The sequence below is a fragment of the Trypanosoma brucei genome, chromosome 9, assembly GCF_000002445.2.
Source record: "Trypanosoma brucei brucei TREU927 chromosome 9, whole genome shotgun sequence".
Lineage (NCBI taxonomy): Eukaryota > Euglenozoa > Kinetoplastea > Trypanosomatida > Trypanosomatidae > Trypanosoma > Trypanosoma brucei.
Genome location: NC_007282.1, coordinates 2179551 through 2201797, shown reverse-complemented (window position 1 = coordinate 2201797; position 22247 = coordinate 2179551). Strand labels below are relative to the sequence as shown.

At 51.7% G+C, this 22247-nt stretch overlaps 9 protein-coding genes across 9 annotated transcripts, besides 2 other annotated features; all 9 read left to right on the top strand.

The window, feature by feature from the left end:
- Positions 1 to 502: 502 nt before the first annotated feature.
- Tb09.211.4880 (cyclophilin-like protein, putative) lies at positions 503 to 1657 on the top strand (the record flags this gene model as incomplete). Its single annotated transcript, XM_822535.1, has 1 exon — positions 503 to 1657. The coding sequence occupies one exon, from the start codon at positions 503 to 505 to the stop codon at positions 1655 to 1657; it is 1155 nt and encodes a 384-aa protein (XP_827628.1).
- Positions 1658 to 2067: 410 nt separating this feature from the next.
- Tb09.211.4870 (RNA 3'-terminal phosphate cyclase-like protein) lies at positions 2068 to 3156 on the top strand (the record flags this gene model as incomplete). Its single annotated transcript, XM_822534.1, has 1 exon — positions 2068 to 3156. One exon carries the CDS (start codon positions 2068 to 2070, stop codon positions 3154 to 3156), a length of 1089 nt encoding a protein of 362 aa, XP_827627.1.
- Positions 3157 to 3593: 437 nt separating this feature from the next.
- Positions 3594 to 4676, top strand: Tb09.211.4860 (hypothetical protein; the record flags this gene model as incomplete). Its single annotated transcript, XM_822533.1, has 1 exon — positions 3594 to 4676. One exon carries the CDS (start codon positions 3594 to 3596, stop codon positions 4674 to 4676), a length of 1083 nt encoding a protein of 360 aa, XP_827626.1.
- A 56-nt stretch (positions 4677 to 4732) lies between these two features.
- Positions 4733 to 4791: a sequence feature (C-rich).
- Positions 4792 to 5797: 1006 nt separating this feature from the next.
- On the top strand, positions 5798 to 6229 carry Tb09.211.4850 (60S ribosomal protein L26, putative; the record flags this gene model as incomplete). Its single annotated transcript, XM_822532.1, has 1 exon — positions 5798 to 6229. The coding sequence occupies one exon, from the start codon at positions 5798 to 5800 to the stop codon at positions 6227 to 6229; it is 432 nt and encodes a 143-aa protein (XP_827625.1).
- Positions 6230 to 6660: 431 nt separating this feature from the next.
- Positions 6661 to 9027, top strand: Tb09.211.4840 (mismatch repair protein PMS1, putative; the record flags this gene model as incomplete). The annotated part of the gene is made up of 1 exon (XM_822531.1): positions 6661 to 9027. The coding sequence occupies one exon, from the start codon at positions 6661 to 6663 to the stop codon at positions 9025 to 9027; it is 2367 nt and encodes a 788-aa protein (XP_827624.1).
- Positions 9028 to 9404: 377 nt separating this feature from the next.
- Positions 9405 to 11387, top strand: Tb09.211.4830 (hypothetical protein, conserved; the record flags this gene model as incomplete). Its single annotated transcript, XM_822530.1, has 1 exon — positions 9405 to 11387. The coding sequence occupies one exon, from the start codon at positions 9405 to 9407 to the stop codon at positions 11385 to 11387; it is 1983 nt and encodes a 660-aa protein (XP_827623.1).
- A 149-nt stretch (positions 11388 to 11536) lies between these two features.
- Positions 11537 to 11567: a microsatellite.
- A 66-nt stretch (positions 11568 to 11633) lies between these two features.
- Positions 11634 to 13040, top strand: Tb09.211.4820 (hypothetical protein, conserved; the record flags this gene model as incomplete). Its single annotated transcript, XM_822529.1, has 1 exon — positions 11634 to 13040. One exon carries the CDS (start codon positions 11634 to 11636, stop codon positions 13038 to 13040), a length of 1407 nt encoding a protein of 468 aa, XP_827622.1.
- Positions 13041 to 13622: 582 nt separating this feature from the next.
- Positions 13623 to 18749, top strand: Tb09.211.4810 (hypothetical protein, conserved; the record flags this gene model as incomplete). The annotated part of the gene is made up of 1 exon (XM_822528.1): positions 13623 to 18749. One exon carries the CDS (start codon positions 13623 to 13625, stop codon positions 18747 to 18749), a length of 5127 nt encoding a protein of 1708 aa, XP_827621.1.
- Positions 18750 to 19638: 889 nt separating this feature from the next.
- On the top strand, positions 19639 to 22146 carry Tb09.211.4800 (hypothetical protein, conserved; the record flags this gene model as incomplete). The annotated part of the gene is made up of 1 exon (XM_822527.1): positions 19639 to 22146. The coding sequence occupies one exon, from the start codon at positions 19639 to 19641 to the stop codon at positions 22144 to 22146; it is 2508 nt and encodes an 835-aa protein (XP_827620.1).
- Positions 22147 to 22247: the final 101 nt, after the last annotated feature.

Here is a 22247-nt window from a genome sequence, read left to right as displayed (position 1 = left end):
CAAACATCGAACTTGTTGTGTGTTCAGGTGTTGAGATATTTCACTTTCTCACTGTTTTCCAACGAGGCAACTTCCTCGCTCTCTCGAGTGTTTTTTTTTTTGCATAATCCTGCGATGTTTCACATGCCGTGATTGTCGCTCCCCTACTTTTATTTTCATGTCTTCCCCTAGTGTCGGCACGGATGCATCTGTGGAGGGGTTGGGGGAAGGGGGGAAGCCTGGTGGCATCCGCGTTTCACTGATCTTCACGTCACGTTACCTTCATTAGGGGATAAAATCTTCATTTCGTTTGTTCTCTGCCAATTTACCTATCTTAGCATCACTCTCGAGTCTGAACCTGTGGCGGTCAGGTCGGGTAAACGAGTTTGAGGGCGTTGGTAAGCTGCCAACCTATTTACGGAGGGTGTCCAGCTTCGCAACAAGATTTTTTCGTCTCGTATCAGTGAAAAAGAAGTCATTACGTAGAAGCGTAACAACGGTAATCGTAACTAATTAGTTCCCCATGAGCGCGCTCGTTCGACGGGTGCCACACATAGGGCCTGTGAGGGCCCTACACGGCACGACTCTGGGCCGAGTTGTGGTAGTCAAATTACCCCTTCAGCATCAGCGAGCGCGCATCTGTGGTTCGGCTCGGTGGCTGCAGGGGAGCGGCTGTGGTGACCGGTCGGCGGGGGTTGGCCCCATTGTCATACACGACGACGGTGGTAACGCAGTGACGCGCGTGAAGAGATTACCGCTAACTCTTATAGAGGAGGTTCCCCTTCCGCGACGCGTCCTGACTGACCTCGAACTTGTAATGATGGCTTGGTGTGAGGAGCATGCGCGGCAGTACGCCATTATCATGACGGTGATTCGCCTAGGTATATTCTTTCTGTTGCTTATCATTTTTTACGTATTTTATCGGACGCAACTTTCCAGCGAACGTATGTTGCGTGGCGTGGACCATATGCCAGCTGACTTACGAATAGGCAGCGTAGTCTACTTTGATATTACCGAGAATGGGATGGACATTGGTCGAATAGTGATTGGGTTGCTTAACGAGAACTGTCCCCACTACTGTGAGTACTTTCATCGCCGCTGCACGGGAAGTGGAGGGAACGGCGAATCCTTTCGGGGTATGCAACTGAGCGCCATTGTCCCACGGCATTGCCTCATATTTGGTGACGGCAGGGAGATGACTCACGATGTACCTGGCTTCAGCCCCCACTATTTACCAACAGAATACTTGGGTACGGGGTCGTGGCGTGGGGCGCTGTCGTCCATCGCATATGGGACAAACAAGGAGAGTCCAAACTTTGCCATCCACGTTTCCGCGGGAGACTACGCTCCTCAAATATTCGCTTTGGTCATTGGAGGTTTCGACGTTATCGAGCGCATTAACTCCGCAGGCTCCAAACACGGTAATTCGCCGAAAAAGGAGTTCATCGTCGTGGAATGCGGAGAACTGTGCACACTGGCTAAGTCCCATATCGTCCCTATGCCGTGGAAGCTGTATAAGAGCATATCCCACGGATACGATGAGGAGAAATTTGGCAGGAAAATTTCCTACAATTTCCTGGAGAGCTCTGACAAAGGCGCTAGTGCTGAGGAGGCTAGGGAGGCGGGGTCTTTTAATAGTGGTTCAAATCCCCCAACGCCTTGGTGGAGGTTCTTGTAGTAGAATTCTTTCACTTCCACAAAAGGGTAGAGCCGCCCATATGACCTTCCGGAGAGTTGTTGGGTGAGATCGCAATACTAAGAGGTGCTGACATGCAAGGCATCAAACAGAGTAGTATTTACAAGGTTGGCTGCGGTGTGAGGTTGGTGGAGCGGACGCATAAGGGAAATCGTCTCGTTTTGTACACAGGTCTGCGTGGTGTGCTCTATTTTGCCTCTTTCCTTTATCGTTAATTGGCTTTCCATGACTTCTCGGCCCTACGGAGGAGTTGGCGAATAAACGGCTACCCCGTCTCCAAGGCATATATATTGCTGTGTTGAAATACGTCCCTCTCTTTCTTTGTTTTCCTGCCTTTTACTACTTATCTTCGCTTTTTCCTGTTAAATGCTAAACAAAGACTTGTTGGAGGGATGCTAACGTTCGAGGGAAGCAGCCTCTTTCGTCATCATATTGTGTGCAGCATACTCACTAGCAAACCAATCCGAATTTTGGGCATTCACGACGATGACGAACCCCAGGGTATCCAGTTGGCTGAGGCGAACTTCCTCAAGTTCATTGACCGTGTGACGAGTGGCTCGAAGTTTGAATGTACGGACAGTAACACTGCGCTGACGTTCTACCCCGGTATGATACTTGGCGGTACTTTTTCGCATGAAGTCCCGAGCTGCCGATGCGTAACTTACATTGCTGAAGCCGCTTTGCTTCTTCTTCCATTTGCGAAGTTTGACACGCGACTTACTCTTGTCGGGTCAACGCAAAGTGAAGAGGACCTTTCGGTCGATACCTTGCGGACTGTAACCACACGTTGGTTACAGCTCTTTGGCGTAGACTGCAGCGTGCGGATTATACGCCGTGGGGTATATCCAGGTGGTGGTGGTGCTATCGAAGTGCAATGCAAAGCTGTGAGGCGTCTAACAGCAGCGGAGGCCGTGGTGAGGGGACGGGTCCGACGCATTCGTGGAATTTCGTTTGGTGCACGTGTGGCAGCGGACCTTGTTCAACGAGCGGCCACAGCTGCTAAGGGTGTTCTATTGAATCTGCTCCCTGACGTCTATGTTGTGACGGATATGGACAACAGTAAGGGGTCGTACGGGGACCGATCCAGTGGCTACGGGGTCGTTCTTGTTGCAGAGACGACCAGCAAACAGTGTGTCATCTCACAGGAGTCCACCGCGGCGCCTAAAGAGCTTCCTGAAGATGTTGGGAAGCGCGCCGCCGAGTTGTTGTTAGACCAAGTATTTGAGTGTGGATGCGTTGATGCCCACCACCAAATGCTGGTACTGCTTCTCATGGGGCTCAGCCCAGACGAAGTGTCCACGGTTCGGTTTGGCCAATTTACGTGTGGTTTGGTTTCTGCGGTGATGTTATTGGAGATGTACTTCGGGGTGTCGTGCGCAACAAAGCAGGAGTGGTCCTCAGTTGGGAAGGACTTGCCTCCCACAACTCTCATTACATGTGTGGGAAGTAACATGGTGAATGTCTGGAAGAAGAGTGGATAGAGGCCAGTACCATGCCTTCCGCCACTTTTACCGTTCCTCCTTGTCTCGTTGCTTGTCTTGAGGAGGAACTCCCTAGTGTTTTGTTTAATAAACGGTTAAAAATTAAACTTTAGCAACAGTAACGCAGAAAAATGAGTAAGGAGAGACAGCTTGCAGTGACGGTTCCCTGTCTAAGGCAGGAAAAGATGCGAGTGATTGGAGTGGGCAAAAGGTTATGAAACCCACTGTGAGGACATTTGCCACATATGCTGAGTACCACCTTCATTATGGGTATTCTCTGTTTTCTTCTTTGTGCTGGCATAAAAACCATACCTTATTAACATAATAAGTCGCTTGTAGGGCCCTTAAACCACGAGGGCACGGCTTTGTGACCTCAGCGCATCTACCGCACCGTAGAGTGGCGGCGTATCACGTTCAGTTGCGTGGAGGGGGGAGCTATGGAACTGACACTGACTAGACGGGGCATTCAGAGTTTTGACGCCTCGACTCTGCTGCACGGGGCGTCTGATGGCGCTTTCTACGAGGGGGGTGCATCAAAAAATCAGCGGCACTTAGCTATACGGACGTTGGATTTGTCCCACAACAACATTACAACCTTTATCGGTGGGAACTTGTTGGCGGGTTTGGCGGTGTTAAATCTGTCAAACAATTCCCTTCAGACGTTCGACGTTGCTTTCCTTCCCAGCTCATTAACGAGCCTGAACTTGTCGCACAACGCATTGCGAGGTCTGTGGGGGTTGGCTGCAGCCAGCCCCAAGTTGCAGGAATTGAATATCAGTTTCAATACTATCACTAGTCCTAACCTTGGTGAGTTACCAAAATTTCTGACGACGTTGTCGTGCCAAGGTAATTTGATCGATTCGATGTGCCCATTCGTTGGTCTTCAGCAGCTTCATACTCTTGATTTGAGTTCTAACCGCGTTGAAGACCCAAATGAATTGCCGTATCTGAAGAGCATGCGGGGGCTGCGTCACCTTGAGTTGAGGGGGAATCCTGTCATGTGCGAACCCAAGGCCGTTCCGATGCTTTTAGAGGCACTGCCGAGGCTCGCGCGCCTTGACCGAACTCCACTTTCGCAAGCCTCAGGAAATCAAATGTTCAAGGTACATCGCTCTAGGAGCGCAAGGGCAGCTGAAGACCAATCAACATCGAAATCTGCGTGCGACACCTTGTCCAATTCATCGGCCACTCGCCGGGCTACGAGCAGGAATGGACAGGACATGGAGGTTCGCTGCTTAGAGGCAAGGGTGAATGAGCTCTTGAGACTTTTGGAGGGTTCTGAGAAATCGGAACAACAGTTGCGTTATCAGAAGAAGATTCTGAGGGAGCAGGTGTCCGCGTGCGCGGGTGTCATTGATTCCCAGGCACTGGAGCTGGAGAGGTTGGGAAGGGAGATAAATGAACTGAGAGGGGAGGAGGTTTCTCTAAAGGAGCCTGTGGCAGAGCTTGAGCAAACATTTGTTCAAACCCATGCCTCTCTCGTTGCCCATAGACTGAACCAGTCCACTGGTTTTGCTTAAAAATGATATGCACAAGAGAAGGAAAAAAGGAAAAAATAGGTTGCAGTGCGGTATATGGAGTGGAGAAGAGGAGGGAATGAGGGGGGGGCTGGGTGAGAGGGAGGGGAAAGAAGGGACCATCTTAGGATGTGGAGCGGCTCTGTTGCTCATCCTCTTTTTGCTTTCAGTGGCCGCAATCGAACGCTGTTCCGAATGTTTTTCTCCCCTTCATCCATTTTCCGTTCTCCTGTAAAGTATGCACATATACGTATATACTGCGTGTGTGTATTTGTGCGTATGTTTGCGGGCATAGCTGTTGTCGTTTTGTTTTTCGACGGCCCGTGAGACCTCCCTTGTTTACAAGCAGGCCGTTGGTGCAAGGCCTCATGGGAACTCCCATTTAGGGAGGGGGTTCGTGTGATTTCCCTGCCCATAACAGTGTGTATGTCCATCCGCACATCTGCTTTTGTGGAGGTGCGGGGTATCTAAGAAGGGGAAGATTGCAATTGTAATATGCGGTTGTCGCCAACCTTTCTACACCTATTGCGGGAGAAGGGTTTGAGGGATGGTTTCGTTCCGAACCGTTGCGTGACACTGTGTGTTGGTGTTGGTTCGTGGGCATATCTGGGCTGAAGGTCATAAACCCTCATCAATGACAGCCCAAGAATGTCGGAAACCCCTTTGCCTCCGACCCTCCCCTAGTGGTAGAGACCTTTAACTATCGCGTGGTGAGGGGCGCTTCCTGTCGTGTGCTACGTGATGGCTGGGAAGGGATGTAGAGACCCCTGTGCATTTATGTGTGGGTTGCCAATGGAATTCCTGGCGTTGTTCCATGAGGCACATGTCACGTCGGTCACGTCGATGGGATCCCTGGTGCCACCTGTCTCCCACTTCCCCGTTTGCGAGCCCTTTGTCATCTTCCCCTCGTTGAACTGGTCAAAAAACCCGCCCTACCGTCTGTAGCATAATGATGAGTTGTCTCTCTGCGACGTCATAGAACTGCCTTACTCGCGTTTGTGATGTGTAAACTCGTGGGTGTTTTTGCTCTGTGATTTCCTAGGAAGCAAACTGTTTCCCACTCCCTCTTACATTATTTCACGGCTCCCTCTACTGTGTAACCGAAGTGTTTCTAGGTGTGAGCTATGGTTGGCATCAAGTGCAGGAACCGCCGAAAGGCCCGTCGCGCACACTTCCAAGCGCCCAGTCATGTCCGCCGCATCCTCATGAGTGCCCCACTCTCTAAGGAGCTACGCGCCAAGTACAACGTGCGCTCGATGCCTGTGCGCAAGGACGACGAGGTGCGTGTTAAGCGTGGGAAGTTCAAGGGCCGTGAGGGCAGAGTCACCGCATGCTACCGCCTCAAGTGGGTTATTCACATTGACAAGGTGAGTTGCGAGAAGGCGAACGGCACCACCGTTCCCGTCGGTGTACACACCTCCAACGTGGAAATCACGAAACTGAAGCTCAACACCAGGCGGAAGGCAATCCTCGAGCGCAAGGACCGCAGCACGAAGACCGACAAATCAAAGGGAAAGGTGACCGCTGCTGAGAAGGCCATGCAGCAGATGGACTAAAGAAGACGGGGGTCTACGGAGCCACCGAGGTTTACCGACTTCTTTACCTGCTGTTTCACTTAGGAACACCTCGTGATATTTCTGACGTTTATTCTTCATTTTTCTGTGCTAACGTCTCTTTTTACGACTCGATGTGGAGCCACACTGCTGCCCCCCCCCACACGTGCACCATTGCGCGCTTGTTGCCGAACCCTGGTCTCGGTTTGAGAAAGAGGATCAAACATTTATTTTCGTTTCCCCCTGATCTTTCTTTCCTTTCCTCCAAGCTTTCTATTTCTTCCGCCACTCAGTCGGAGAAACCTTTCTATGATCCTGAGACACCAAAGACTTCAATTTCCTCCTTGCGGAATTGAAACAGCGTATAAATTTGAAGATAGAGCAACGCCCATAGTGGGGGGAGAAGGTTGTGAAGAAAGAGGTAAGCAAGGGGCATGATTACCCTTTTGGACGAGGGAAGTTCGCGCAAGTTGAGTGCAGGGCAGGTAATTACGAATCTTTCCAGCGTCGTGAAAGAGTTGGTAGAGAATAGCCTAGATGCCGGTGCCCGTACCGTTGCAATACGTGTGGAGGATAGCGGCGCTGGAAATATTACCGTGGAAGATGATGGAAGTGGCATGGACTTATCTTATCTGCTAGACAGCGAGGGCCGACTGAAAGAGGATGCTTCCCTGCCCCTGCTAGCCTCGAGGGCGACAACAAAACGAAGGGGGGGCGACAGTGGTCTTTCGTCGCAGGCGGCGCAAACACTGGGTTTTCGTGGCGAAGCGCTCCACTCTTTGGCTCACCTTAGCGAGTTGTCCATATGCACAATGTCAGAATCAACCCGACCTACTGCACTACTGATCGCGTACGACAGTAATTCCCGCCGTACGACTGTAAAGGTAACGAGTGAACGGAGGGACGTAGGCACAACCGTTGTCGTTAGCAAACTCTTTGCGGCTCTTCCGGTGCGTCACAAGGATTTCGTACGGGGTAGGAAGAAGCAGCTTCTCGCCGCTACCCTACTGATGAAGCAGTACGCCCTTTCACACCCCCACGTGCGCTTGTTGATGACCCATCGTGCGGGACCTGACAGTGCCCCCGTTACTCTGGTGTCGTTGACGGGGACGGGCGACCCCCAGCGAGCCCTTGCTGAGGCGTACGGTGGACGTGTTATCGCCAACATGGAGCGTGTGGAGTGGGAACTGACTTTTGGGACAATTACGGGTTATGTTTCGAAGGGGAATGCCGGCAGACTTTCCTCCGATATGCAAGTGTTTGCACTGGATGGGAGGCTTGTTGACCTCCCCATGATGGCCAAGGCGGTTAACGATGCCTACGCCGAATCCCTGCCAAACGCCGCGCAGCGCACATTTCCTGCCTTCTTCCTGCATGTCAGCTCTGGTGAGTCACTTCCCTACGATGTGAATTTAGTTCCTGACAAACGCAAAGTTCTCATTTCGGATGAGGAGAGACATGCTGGGGAGGTTCGTACATGCGGTCTTCGAACGTTCCAGGCATCAACTGACGGAATAGATCTGCCCGTGCGCAACGAAGGCGGATGGAGACACGTACCGGAGCGCAGGAACACACAGGAGACAATGCCTACACAAACGCCTCTTTCTGCTACATCTATTGCACAGTTCATCTATCAGCGGCGGGAAACATCGCAGGGAGACAACCTTATTGACAATGCTGCGGTGGCGCAGGTGCAGCCCTCCGTTTGCTTAAGTCAACTGTTGTCTGGAAGCTCGCCTATTGGACGGACATCCTCCCCTGATGCTACCGCTTCCCCAACCAGCACCACCAACCGTGCACCATCGGAGCGTTCTGCAGGTTCTGTTGAATCAGTCTTGGAGTATCCCTTGACCTTTGAGCCAACCCAGAAGAGGCAGCGGTTGGAGTCCTCAGCGGAAGAAGGAAATACCGGTGACACTGATGGTAGCAGCTGGGGTGAAGAAGATCCCCGGGAGCTCGGACCGGAAGAGATGATGGGGACTGATGATGCAGTTGTGAATTACGTTACCGACGATACGAATCAACAGCGACCCGGTCCCCCTCGCTCTTCTGTGAGGTTTCCTCCATTTTCAGTTTTGGCTGAGATGCCACTGGTTCACTCCCTTGGAGAATGGGCGGCTCCGTCCCAACCTTCCGATGGGGGAGGTGTTCGAAAGTTTTCGAGGCTTCAGAAACAAACCGAGGAGGAGCTCACGTTGTATTTGGGGAAGGAGTCGTTCAAAAATATGGTTGTACATGGTCAGTTCAACCATGGCTTCATTGTAACTTCACTGGACGACAACATCTTTGTGATCGACCAGCACGCTGCCGATGAGAAAGGCAACTATGAACATCTAATGAGTCATTATGTAGCCAGGCCACAACCCCTCTTTTCTCCAGTACCTGTGTCGATGGAGCCCCAGGCTGTGGATTTGGCTGTTGATCATGCTGAAGAACTGCGGCAACACGGCTTCATCGTGCAGCGGAGTGACGACACCAATAAGTTGCTGGTGCTATCAGTGCCTGTGATTCCTTACGAGGTTGTGGACCCGCAGAACGTCGTAGAGCTGATTAGGCAGTTAGTGCATTACAATACGATCAGTAAACCGATGCGATGTGTGTGGCACTCAATGGCAACTAAGGCATGCCGTTCTAGCATTATGGTTGGAACGATGCTTAGTGAGAAGAAAATGCGGTCAGTCGTGGACCGAATGGGTGAGCTGGAACAGCCGTGGAACTGTCCACACGGGCGACCGACCGTGCGGCACGTCTCCAAGATTTCTTCGTTGGTTTCCTTAATGACGAAGTCCCGCCGTGCGTGAGTTTCACTTATTTATCTGGGCACCACCAAACCTTATGTTTGCTTTTTTTCTTAGTTTTCGTCATTGCTGTTGTTGTTTCTTTGATATGCTTTTTTCCCGTGCTTTTGCGTCGCTTTTTCTACACGGAACCTAATGCTCGTCATTGTTCTCTTGCTCCCGTGCTTTTCCACTCACTGATTTCGGTATTGTTGTTCTTCATTTTTCTCTAAACTGATTTTCCATTGCGCGACTTGATCTATTTTCTTTCCTTGGTTCATCTGCCTGACGGTAAAGGGAAGGAAGGAAACGAAATCCAGCGGCAGCAGCTGTGCGGTGTCGGTGGCGACCACCTGAACAAACCTTGTAGGTTTCATTTGAGGAAGACGGCGTAGTTTGGCATGGATGTGTGTGAGGGATTGAGGGTTCCAGTTGGACATATGTCAGGAACTGGTGGGTTGGGGTTGACGGCAGGGGGTGGAGGAACCGCGACTAGTAGTGTTTTTTCCGACCTCAGGGAGCTTAACGAGGCAAAGGTGTCGAACATTCTTTCATACCTAGATGACGTTGTTTCTACGAGACCCCCGTTTCCCGCATCATTTGGCCCTTCAGCGTGCCGTGACGTATACATGCCAGCAAATATTTCGGATGGTGGTGTGGCGTTGGCACCGTCGGCTGCCCTACTACAGCCTTCTACGCAGTTACCACCGTTTGGCGGTTCGGCTTCATGTCTTACGTCGCACATAATAGGGTGTGGACCCGACGTTCGCAGCGATGTTTACCACGGTATCAAGGCTAAAATATCTGCCTTACAGTTCAGCAATGATGAGCTGAGGGCTGAAAACGAAGAACTGAAGGAGCGAGTCAAGATGGCGCGGGAGAGGGAAGCGGAGCGTCTTGGAAGCCAGGAAGCCGCGGCTCGCAACGAGCTGGAAGGGCTCCGCAAGAAGCTACGGGAGACGGAGCGCAACTACGAACGCGTGGTGCAAGAGTTTCAGCGCGAAAGGTCGCAGTTGACCCAGGCAGTGGAGTCTGTTACGTCTCAACTACGGCAAGAGATGTCTCGGCGGGAGGAGGAGATCGCCAGACTTGAGTCTGCGAACGCGACCGCCATAGCGCAACTTAAGACCCGGTGGCAAGCTCAGGAGAAGGCTGCTCGCGAGAAGTGGAGGATAGCCGAGGCGAAACGCATAAAGGAGAACACCCTCCAGTCGTTAGAGCCTGATATCGTGTTGTTGTTGAACAGGCACAAGGCGGAAAAGGCGCGTATGCGGGAAGAGTTCGAGAACGAACTACGACAGCGGGATGAGGTTATTGCGGCAAAGGAGGCGACACTCGAAGAGTCCAGGGCGCGGTTGGAGCGTGAGGCATCTGCAACTCGGGCTCGAGAGCAACAGGAGTTCCGGGATCGACTCAAGGAGGAGATGGACCGCGTGAATCGCCAGTTGGAGGAGGAGCGGCGCCTCGCTAAGCAGAAGCACGACGATTTGGAGATATTTGCAGAAGACCGGAAGAATACGATGCAGCGCGAAATTTCACAGCTGCAAAAAGAGGTGTTCACTTTACGTGAAGCCGCTGCAACGGAAAAGGCAAAAATACATGATGAGGTAGCCCGGGAGGTAGCGAACATTACGGCCAACTCGAACCAGATTGTTTCTGACCTCAAAGAGAAACTTATGCTGGAGTTCAGCCGACGGGAGCAAGAGACGAAGGCGTACAATGTGCAGTACTTGGCCGCTCGCGAGGAAGAGTTACGGCATAAATTCGAGGCGGAGCGTGATGCCGCTGTTGCAGAGGTTACCCGTCGCGCAGAGCAGCAACATCTACAGACCCTGATGGAATCACATGGGGCCGACAGCGTCCTCCGCGACCGCTGTGCGCAGATGGGTCGCGAAAATGAACGGCTTCGGGCGGAAGTCGAGCTGCTGCAGGGCAATTTGAGGAGTGTTGTAGAGGAAATTGGACGGAAGGAGGAAGAAATGTCACGTTTGCGCGAAACCTCGGACTTAACAAATCAGCGAGTGAAGGAGATACAGGAGAAAGTACGAGCTGAGGATGAGGCAAGGATGCATGTGCTAGATTCGGAGTGGCAGCGAAAACTGCGTCAGTTTGAGATCAAACACGTGGAGGAAGTGGGTGCCATGCAGCATGAGCTGGAGAAAGTCACCATAGAGCTCCAGGCTGTGAAGAACGCAGCCGCTTTAGAGCAACGAAGCATAGAACAAAAGCATAATGCTGAATTGACGAGCATTAACGAGCGAGTGCTTGTGGCGCTTGCTACGAAGGATAACACTCTAAGAGCACAAACGGAGCAGATTAGCGTACTGCAGGAGGCAATTAGGTTGAGAGACGAGCAAATTGCCAGACACCGTGAGCTTCTATGAGGATGTTGCGACACCCGATAGATACATTGTTTATTCTTATTAGTCTTATTGTTTATCCTTTTTTTTCCAGCTGACCCGTGTATTTCTTTGCTCTGGTGAAGTGTCTTGAATGCGGATGGCCGCGCTGAAGCAGGAGGCTCTTGCATAGCTTCTTTCCCTTTTCTTTTCTTTTTTTTTCTTCGGCTCGTTGAACACTTATTATTGTGTATAGTTGACATATATATATATATCTACGTATTCTTCCCAATGACCGCCTCAGCGAGGGGATCAGGTGTGATTAAGGCAATGGCTGGGGACGTTTTCAACACCTTTCATATTGTCGCACCTGATGGCGATGCTTTCATTCCACCGTGCTTTGTTATGGCAGCAGCACACGAGATGGGTTACTATCCCACTGCTCACTACTTGCAACAGGTCGTTTCCGTTACCACTGGGTGGTGTGGCCGCGTGACATATCCGTTATTTCTTCAGATGTGTGCTATGCTCGAGGGGACGAGGGCGCTTGATGACGCCACCATAAAGTGCTACAGGGATGCCTTTGATGTTCGGGGCAATGGGGAACTAAGCCGAACTGAATTCCGCATAATCCTCGCGACCTCGGCTGCGTCAGAATTAACATCTTGTGAAGCAGAGGCTATCATAGACTTTTTGGATCCTCACGGTACTAACATCGTTAAGCTGCGTGACTTGGAGGAACTACTGATGAAGTGCCTGGCCGTCGACGGGGAGCCTGTGGATCCAGTCGTCTCGTCCAAGCGGTCGAGCGGCAGGTCCAGGTTTATGGAGTCATCGAGGATCAGTGGACAGGACTTCCCACCTCATTCTCGTTCATCAGGTGCAACCGACAAGGGCAGAAAAACGGTTGTGGCGGAATCTAAGATGAGTGGTGACAGTTCGAGGGCAAGAGGGGCCCCACCGCACGCCACCGCTCCGCGGAGTCCCAGTACTTCTGCTGTCAGCGAGGCCCGTCAACCACTTGCTGAGGGGAGGAAGCGGGAGCCTTCACCCCTTCCAGGTGTGCTCGAGGGACTTGTTAGCAGTCAGGAGCGGACGTCCCGAGGCATTGCGCCTCCCAAAACGACTGCTCCCTCTCCTTGTCTGAGCGGTGCCGTCACAAGAGCAACAAGTGTCGCACATTTCGAATCCCCCCCGTCTCAAGTTGTGTCGACAAATCCGGGTTATTCCCCACCACCGATGGAGGACGCAATGGAATCACCCTATGCTCCTAATGCATATCAGCAGGGTTCCGCTGAAATGCCGGTCGGAGCATTGCACTTGGACCCGCATTCTACAACGGCTGCCTTTTCGGCATTTCCAGTTGCAAGGGAGAGTACGAGGGGCCCCGAGGGGACGCAGGAGTGGCCCCCGGGATCCAGCGGCTTCACCGGCCGCACCAATGAGACGCATACCGGTTGGAGGGTACTGTCCATTCCCTCCCTAGAGGAGATGAGGGATGTGACCACTGAGAACTCCCGTGTTGTCAGTCAGCGGAGCAACGCGCGGCATTCTGGTGAGAACATGCCTTCTCAAGACGGTGCAGCTTGTCGCGGCAGTGGCCGCTCAGTGGGAACGTATACTGGATCTGATATGGTGTGTGCATCACTGCCTAATCAGAGGCGTCCCAAGTCATCGCCATGCTGTGCAATGTTTTAGTTCGGTAGAGCGATATTTTTTATAGATCCCACGTTTTTTCTGCCATGCCATTATTTCGACCATGCCCCTCTGGACATGGATGGGGGCTGATTATGAAGAATGATAAGGAAGAGTGAGAAAAGACAGATCGCTAGGAGACTCACTAGACTATTTTAGAGCCCTTTCCTTGATCCTTTTCACATTGCTAGATAGGCACATAAAGTACTGAACGCATCCATTGCTGCCATTGTTGTTTTTTGTCTTCTTTTTTCTTTTTAAAAAATCTTTGACATCCGCTCTACTCTGTCTCCTCCGAAAATGTGCCTGCTAGAGTTACTTAACCCCTCCTTTTTGTCTTTACACTCCCTTTGCTTGAATTCTTGTGAACACATTCTTTGCTTGAGAAGGGTTTAGAAAGTGCCCTGTTAAGTAGGTTGAAGGGCTAGGGAAGGAACACTCCAGTGGCGGGTATCTTTATATATATATTAATAGCGAGAGTGAAGGGGAGGACCAGGTACACCCAAAGGGGAAAGTGTGGTCCCTCTTCGCCCCGTGGCTTGCGTCTTACCGTCACTTTCTTTCCCTCCCTTTTTCTATTGACGGATGATGAGGTCACTGAGCAAAGAGGATCTGCTCTTTTTAGCACGGCAGGCCGTCAGCGGAGTGCGGCGAGCCATGTCATTTCCTCAGCTTGGGGCGCAATCTCAACAAAAAATACTTTTTTCGACCTTAGAAACGCTTGAGGACTGTTTTCGGAGGCAAGCGTCCATAGACCTGCGTACGGTTGACTTGTGGGTGACAAGTTTCAGTGAAGAACTTGTTTCGCAGCTTAACTGTTGTAGTGGAACGACCGCTGAGCATGCAGAATATGGTGGAAACGGTTCTCACCCTGCACACCGCCAAGGTGACGCGCCTTACATTTTGTCAACCCCATCTGCTCCTGGTACACGTGGCGACAAGCAGAGGGATGTTGGTGAGTCGGCATTGATAGGATGCGCCAGACTGCTGTCAGAGCTTCTTCAGAGGATTGGTGAAGGTGCCGCGAAGGTGTTTTCTCAGCGTGGCATCGTAACGCATATGATGAAGTTCTTTGTTCACGTTCCATTGAGCAAGAAGATGCGGCAGGCCTTCTCCACAGCGTTGGCGGACGTTATGGGATACAACGCGGCACTATTGGGGGAAGGCGTTTCCGCTTCCCGTTCGCTTCTGCTGAAGTGTAGTGAGGAAGGAAGAGTATTTTCGGTTGTGCCCCAGCAAGTGCATTTGGTTTCAGTTCTCGCTGCTGCCATTTCCCGCGGTGAATACGGCGCGAGGCAAGAAGAGGTCTCCCTCTTTCAACGCGACGGAGATGCCTTCCTGTCCGACCTTATTTGCACATGTTCAGCTCTCGCTGGAGATGCCACTGGGGAACAGGATATTCGTGGGATACGGTTAACGGGATGCCTGGCTTATTTCGATCTGCTGAAGGTTGTACTACGCAGCTGCGCGGAGAGCAAGGCGATGTGTCGCAGTCGACATCGTGAGAAATTCATGGCGGCGTGGGTCAGAACAGCATCGAGTCTGCACAACCTTCGTCTTGAGATGGAAATGCCAACGAGTAACCCAGGAGGCTCCGCCGGTCCTATCATTGGAAGTGAGGAAACGTGGGTTTTTGTGCTCGTGGACGTTCTAGTCGAGGTCGCAGCAACCAACAGTTTCTCCCGCAGCAGGGAGACTTTCTTTGGAAGCCTTAAATGTCACGGTACCATTGCCGACAGTGTGATATACCCAAAGACTTCCTCACTGGCTGCGACGTTTTCATCTCTGGCTCCTTCCATGAGTTATTTGGCGGTTGTTAGACCCACCGGCAGGGCTGTTGAATCGTTTCCCTCATTTTGGGAGACGCTGATGACGGGCGAGTCATCGGGTGTTTGGCAGTTGGCTTCGTTGCTGTTTGACTGCGTACTCACAGGGGATGGCTGTTCACTCGTTGCCGAAGCCCTACTTTGTGTGAACTCAGGAGGAGATATTACAGATTGCATCTATCGATATGTGATTTTCACACTTGCGTTGCTCTGCACGGCCGCACCCCAGAACGCCAAGGTGCTTGCAGAGGGCCCCGTTATTGACGCTCTCTTGGCATGCATTGCAAGCAATGAGGAGAGTGTTTTTTCCTGTGCGGAGTCTCCGAGTGTCTTGTCGTGCACGATCCATCCGTTGAGTGCTCGGTCAATTGAAGCCTCTGTAGCTCTGCTGAACCTACTCACATCACTCCATGCAAATGAGAGAGTGATGAAGAGGCTCATGGATGGGGTGGGGAAAATGTGTTCGCAACGCGTGTTAGCGGCTGATGTTAACATCGTAGAGTCGTTTCTGCACGTACTCGGCTGCACTTCGTTTCCTCGGGGTGCGCTGTACTTTTCTGGCGCCAGTTGCATAAGGTGCAGTCTTGATTGGGACCGTTTTGGCAGCCTCTTTTCAACCTACACTTGTGTCTCGTGGTTGCACCCGAAGTGCGTGTGGCGTGAGGGGAGCCCCCTATTTTGCTGTGAATATGCGCAATGTGGCGTGTCAGTGACCCTGGTAATCGTGGCCAACGGCCGGTTGTGTGGTTTAGTGGTTCGGTTCCGTATTTTCGAAGAGGTAACGAACGTTAAGGTACCTGGTGTCTCATTTCAGGCTGATACATGGTCCCATGTTGTCTTCACGCAGCATCCCGCAGGTTTTACGGTGTGCGTCAACGGATGTCGGGTGGAGGTGCGCTTTCCCCATGACACCTATGAGGCCGTTTCAAAGGAGAAGGTGGTGAAAATTTCTCTTGGTGGAGTTCTTGGTGTCCCTTCATTCTTCGGTTTTGCCGCGAGCATGGAGCTGTTGGACCGTGCGCTAACGATGGAGGAGGTCATGAAATTGTACGATTTGGGCCCAAAGTCTCTGTCTGAAGCGGCGGCGTCGTGTTACCTTCCGTTGAACGTGCTGTGCGGAGTTTCCTTCGGGGAGGATGTTCCCATTATCAAGGTTGTTGATGAGATCAGGCAGCGACCCCAGAACTTGTCTGTGTCAAATTTGACTACGTTTTTGCCACCAAATATGGGTGAAATCTTCGCGCACCATGATGTGGCAGGTTGGGCGGTTCGGACCGTGGCGGGGGCCGGGGCAGCTGCGGAGAGTTTTCCCGTAGTTGCCAGGCTATGCGTGCGCTTCCTCTGCACGACAATGAAGTTATCCACGATAGACGGGGGCATCGACCGGATCATAGATGGGGGTGTTATTGAGCGGCTACGAGGGGCATTGCTCTCCTGGCGTCATATGCCAGTTGATGTACCCGCGCTCCTGATATCCTGTACCATCCCGCGCGGTGGAAAGATAATGCGCAACCATGATACCACGCAAAGCATTCTCTCTCTGATGCTCGATCTCGTTGATAGAGGGGGGCTTGGACCACACGATGCATCGTGCTTGTTGCGCGAACTTAGTGATACACTCCTCTTCCCAGAGAATGTTGCAATATTCCGGTTGGTCCCCGGTCGTTTTGAGCGCTTACTGAATATGAGCGTGTCTCTTCCTCTAGAATGTGTGGGGAATCTGATCGTTCTTGTGGAAAGGTTGTGCAAGGAACCGCGGGAGATTGAACAAGTGTTGAAATTTCTGTTGATTGAGGCCGTTAGCAAAACGCATGAACGTGTAAAGGCGGTTGTGCTTCATATGTTGTTTGACATCGCGCGCACTGACACCACTGTATGTGACTTGATTGAGAGTGCTTTTGACAACACTGGCGCCTCCTTCCTGATATTGTTGGCTGGGGGGAAGAGTCATGGTAGTGAGGTTATTCGGGTGTTAGCGCTTCGCATTCTGTCTCTGATTCTTCACAGCAGGGAGGATTCCCACAAAAAATTCATTAATAGCCGGGGGTATGAGGTACTTGCCGCTGTGATGGCCGGCCCTGAAGCCGCATGTGTTCCCATTGGTATGGCCACATTCAACTGCTTGTTTCAAATGGCATTTGGAGCATTCCTACCCGCAGCAAGCGGCGGCCTTGAAAGGGCAAGACAAATACGGACTGCGTCCTTGGGGAGTCGACGAGACAATTTACCTCATGAAGTTGCTGGTGTATCAACAACCGAAAAACGGTTGCATGTGGTTGGCTCGCAAGGTTATTTGCCCTGCCTGATTCATCAGCCGTTGCGCATGGCGCGGCGGGAGTACGGCTTTGGATCATTCTGTGAGGGTTCTGGAGGCGACTGTAGTCAGTATCAACTGTGCGAGGTTCATGAGTTGTCCCGTGTCCGGGCATACAGTGAGGGTGTACTTCGGGAACCCCAGGTGATCTACCCACTTCTTCGCCTCCTCGAGTGTCTGCTTCAGAACATGAATAACCACATGGAAGAATCCTGTGAGGACATACTGGACGCGGCGGTCGTTACGGGGGAGTTCACGTTCGCTGTTTCTGGGCAGGGTAATGTCCAGCGTGGGAGTTCGTTCACCGGTATCCCTTCCTCCTCCTCAGTCTGCGGAGAGCGTGAGTCACCGGCCGTAGTTGCCCTTCGGGTGCTAACCTACATTGAGAAAATTGTGGGTTGTCCCAAGAGCAGCGAAATGCTGTTGACCTTCCCGTGGTTGACGTTACTGTGGGACTCGATACAGCACGTGATGGCGAGTCCGACTTCACGAAGCAGCTACACCGGCGAAGGCCTTTTGGCATCCCAGAGGCCACGGATATTCGCCGGTATCGAGAAGCGTATTCGCCGCGCGGCCACCCGTCTTGCCATACGGGACCTTGGTTGCAACTCCAGCGCCGGTGTTGTGCGCGATATCGTTCGGGGGAGACATCCGACTATTTTCAGGAGGATTATCCTCGAAGATATTGCTTCACACTTTGCGTTGAATCACCACGGGTTTAGCAACCGTGCAGAAGCAATGAACATCGTACAGAATCTCGACCTCCTCTTTCGGAGCATCGAGGATATCCTTTCCCCACCTCCCGTTCCATTGGTGTTGAGCATTGTGAACTGCATTAATGCCATAGCCGTTAGAAACGATTCGTGGGTTCGCATGCGCATGAGGGAATACAGCCGCCTCTTCGAGACGCGTGATCATCTGAGTTACATGCTCCTGACAACAACGGAAGCTTTTGGCAAGTTGAAACCCGTGGCGCTTAGGCAGGTGTTGGAGGCCAACGAGAATAGGCCGAGAACGATACGAATTCTTCTTTTTCACCTCGGCAACGCCGTTACTAGAGGAGATACAGTCGAAGTCGGGGTGTTACTTTTGATGATTTGGCACCTTAACAAAGTTGACAAAAGTAATATACACGCGTTGCATTCCATCGTGGGTGAAGAATACGCCAGATTCGTTGACAACGTTTGCCTGCGGATGGACACAACGCTTTCCAGAGCCCCTGTTGTTGCCGAAGGCGCATCAGCATATCCATGTGTAATGCGTGAGGCAACCACCAATGTTTATAGTGATGATGCAGCAATGGCACTTGTTCGAGAGGTGTCGGCGAGTGTCGTTGAATGGCATCGTGAGGATTCCGACCGGTGGAAAGTTGTGCAGCAGCGTCTGGTGGCCGCGCCCGAATGTGTAGGCAGTGGAAGTGTAGGAAGTGAGGAGGACGCTTTTGGCTGCAGTAGTGACATGACGGGGGTAAACTGTGCTGTGCAGAGTAGCAGCAACTGGAAGATCGAGATACTGGGTCACTTGGAACGCATTAAGCGGGAGGTAAATACGCGTGTCACTGAGAGTTGCTAGTGGCGAAGCAAATTTTCTAGTGCTTTTAGTGATTCGGTTTCTTGGAGAGAGAAAGGGAACGACAAGAAAGTACCTGTCTGTCTGTGACTCAAAGGCATAAACAATGCACTTTTTTCCATGAGGGCCTCCCTGTGTGTAAGTTCGCATATAACGTTGTGCGTATTGTGGTTTTTGATTTGGGACTAGTTTTTCCTCTCGCATATCCGCTTCACTCCCCTTTTTCTTTTTAAGTATTAAAGTGGTGCCTGGTTTAAACGTCCCCTTTGAAAATATCACCAGTGGCACTGTGTTTTACTTTCATACCGAAAAAATCAGTGGATGGTTGAGAGACTTGACGTTTTAATTTTGCTCGGAACTGTTGTGTTAAAGTTTCTTCCCCCTTTTTTGAACACATTTGTATGGGGCCAGCGTTTTCTTTCTTGCCTCTGTTCCTTTTCTGGTTGTACTACCCCTGAACTCGCCTCTCAGTGTGCGATTATTTTTCTTTCCGCTGTTGCGTTGGTGCCCGTGAATTTTTCATCGCCCCTTCTTCCACTTGAACCACCTATCCTTTGTTGCGTGCACATATATGCACAGGCATCGTAACAAAGACGATGCTCCACCCCAATTTCAGACGTCAGGGTTCTTAATTCACTTAAACCCCATGATGTACACGTACTTTTGCGTATCCCCATTTCCCTTTTCTCTCGGTTGGTTTCTTTTGTTTATATCCAAATGTGTGCCTCCAGAGGGGGGAGGAAAGGAGGTGCGACTTTGAGAAGGGCACTGGTTGCCAAGGGTAATTCTCTGGGACGTGGGAGGGGGGGAAGGGGGACACCGACCTGTACCTAGTTGATTACAGAAGTAGAGTGGACTGGCGTAGAACTTTTGAAGGACACCAGATATCGTCATGCGGGTAACATTGGAGGAGAGGGATCTGCATATCGCTTTCAGTGTTTCTTTGGCTACAATTGGACTTGTCTTTTTGGTGCAACATGTTGCGTCCACCGTATCCCGGCTTCCGTCGTGGTTCATAAACCTCCGATGGCATTACATTAGTCTCATATGTCTACCTGTTTGCTTGCTGGTCTCCTTGTCACTCTCCAGCATCTCATGGTTTCTTGTATCGGCTGGGGCGGGGCTTGCACTGGTTTCTGGGGTGAGGACGTGGGAGCGTGGCGCTACCACCTTCTTATTCTGTTTCCTCTTGGCCGGTCAGTGTTTGGAGCAGCTCAGCCACACCGTTCACGTCACACTTCCACCTAAGGCTAGGACATGGACCTCACGGTACCGTGGACAAATAGCCCTTTGGCCAACGGGGGAAGCCACCGGTCCGGAACATCTTCTCGTGATGTACAACGACGTGACGTTGACACGGCAGCCATGCAGCGGGGCGGTTGCTGGTACAATTCCCACTCAAGCCGGCGCCGTGACACGACAACTAGGCATGCGGCGTCACACTTTAGTTTCATTTGCCACCAACACCCGCATCGGTTCCATGGAGAGTTGTCTTGGTGATGGTGCTAACGGAGGTTTCCTGCCTTTGCACCAGGTGGCTCTTCTCGGAGAAAGTGGTCGGTTGGAAGATGTCACTCTGCGTTGTGGCCTCCCTTCGAGTGCTAGGGATGGCAATAGCAACGGGAAAACCTTTTCCCGTTGCTTAACCCTGGACGCCAGCACAACATTTGAAAACGTTACCGTAGAGTTTTATGCTGATGGCAACTTCAAGGCTGTGGTTAGCATTCTCCATGCAGACAAATGTGCTGACGCTTTGTCGCAACTGCAGGCAGTTGGTAAGTCGATTCTCAAGGACGAGATTGACGTTTTGCTGTGCCTTCCTAGTGCGGTGAGTTATCGCTTCTCGAAGCTCGTGGGGGATCCTACCCTTGTCCCGACGGCGTTAAGGGCTGAAGTACCATATTTCTTTCGCTGCGTATGGTATTTACCCATGGCAGTGCGGAACATACCCGAAGGCGCTGCATTCATCGCCGACCGTGTCGTCATCCCCATCGCAGCTACAGTAGTCGCAAATTCTCTTGCTTTCGTCCAAACGATAATTTGGACGTGCTGGAACCTCATGCCGGACGTCCTTCAGCTATTGGAGGACGTGGGCGTGTTTGTGACGGGAGCGTACTGTCGCGCTGTGAAGGGCACTAACTCGACTTTGTGTGCGAAATCTCTCCTGGAGCACGCTGAAGACCAGCGCTTTCAACTTGGTGTTAGGTCTGTCGATTGTGTCTTCGAGACGGTCCGGTTGGTGCTGGATGCGTTGGAGCTCGTCCCGGGTCTTTGGCGCGTGCTTCTTTGGACTTTGCGCGCAGAGTGGCATTTGGTGTTGTACTGCCTAAATATTGTACAAGTGATTTTGACAGTGGTCGTACGCTGGCCGTTACAGACACTGTACGGTGCACTGCAGCTTACTTTATCCTGGATGCTTCAAACGCTGTCGCTTTTTTTTCTGGATTACGACTTGTCTCGCATTGGGGACGCCCTCTGCTCTCCGCTTGCATATCTGTATCGCTTGCAGAAGGAGTTGCTTGCTGCGGAGGCACAGGCTGCGTGGGGGCTGCTGTGGTGGTTTTTCTCGGGTGTTTGCAGGATGGTCAATGTGTTCTTTGCCACCGTTTGTGCTGTTTGTAACGGCCTATTCTGCGTAGTGTCTCTCTACACTGGCACGACATTTTGCACCCACTCTTTTGTGGCACTCATTCAGACGGCCATTGTTTTGATAGCCATGCGAAATGAATTACACGACATCGCCACCCGTGATGGTACGGGCTACACAAGCTTTGTGGGCCGTTGGCCTGGTGGCAAATACATGGTCATGCTGACGTTGTTTGCTAAGCTGCACTCCGTGGTGCTTTTGAGGTACACTGTTGCGCACACGGTTCTGATATTTACACTCTTTGGGTTGTCAGTTGTTGGTGTACTATCTAAATTGTACAACTTGACTCTGTATATAGCCTTTCCATGGGTTTCAACCACTGTCTTCCTTGAGTTCTTCACAGCAGATCCACGATGGTCAACCGTAGCGTGGGTGTCCGCGGCGAAAGGGCTCGTTGCCATTCTTCTCGATCGCACGATTGGCGACTTTACCGCCTACCTTGTGGGGGAAGTGTTCTTCGTGCTTGGGGTTGTGTTTACAGGGGCTGCTTTTGTATGGGGGTGTCAGAAGGAGCTGCCTTTACTGGCCCTCCGTGTGCTGCTGCGGCTTCCACTTGACAGCTCTAGCGAGTCTAGCACCACCGGCGCCAAACTCAATACTACGCCTCAGCCCGATGTTGGTAGGGCAGTCTTTTTGGACGATGCGACAGGTGCGGAGATGACAAAGGGTGAAATAATGCTTCCCGATGTTGTGGAGGTGGTAGACGACACTGGCAAGGAGGAAGCTACGGAGTGCAACAAGGACGTGCAGTAGTTTGCCTTGTTAGCTCCATGTTGAGTGTAATTCGTAGTTGTGCTTTGTTTTCCTTTTTTTTTTTTGGGGGGGTGATAGTTGTGGTGGTGAAAGTGGGTGTG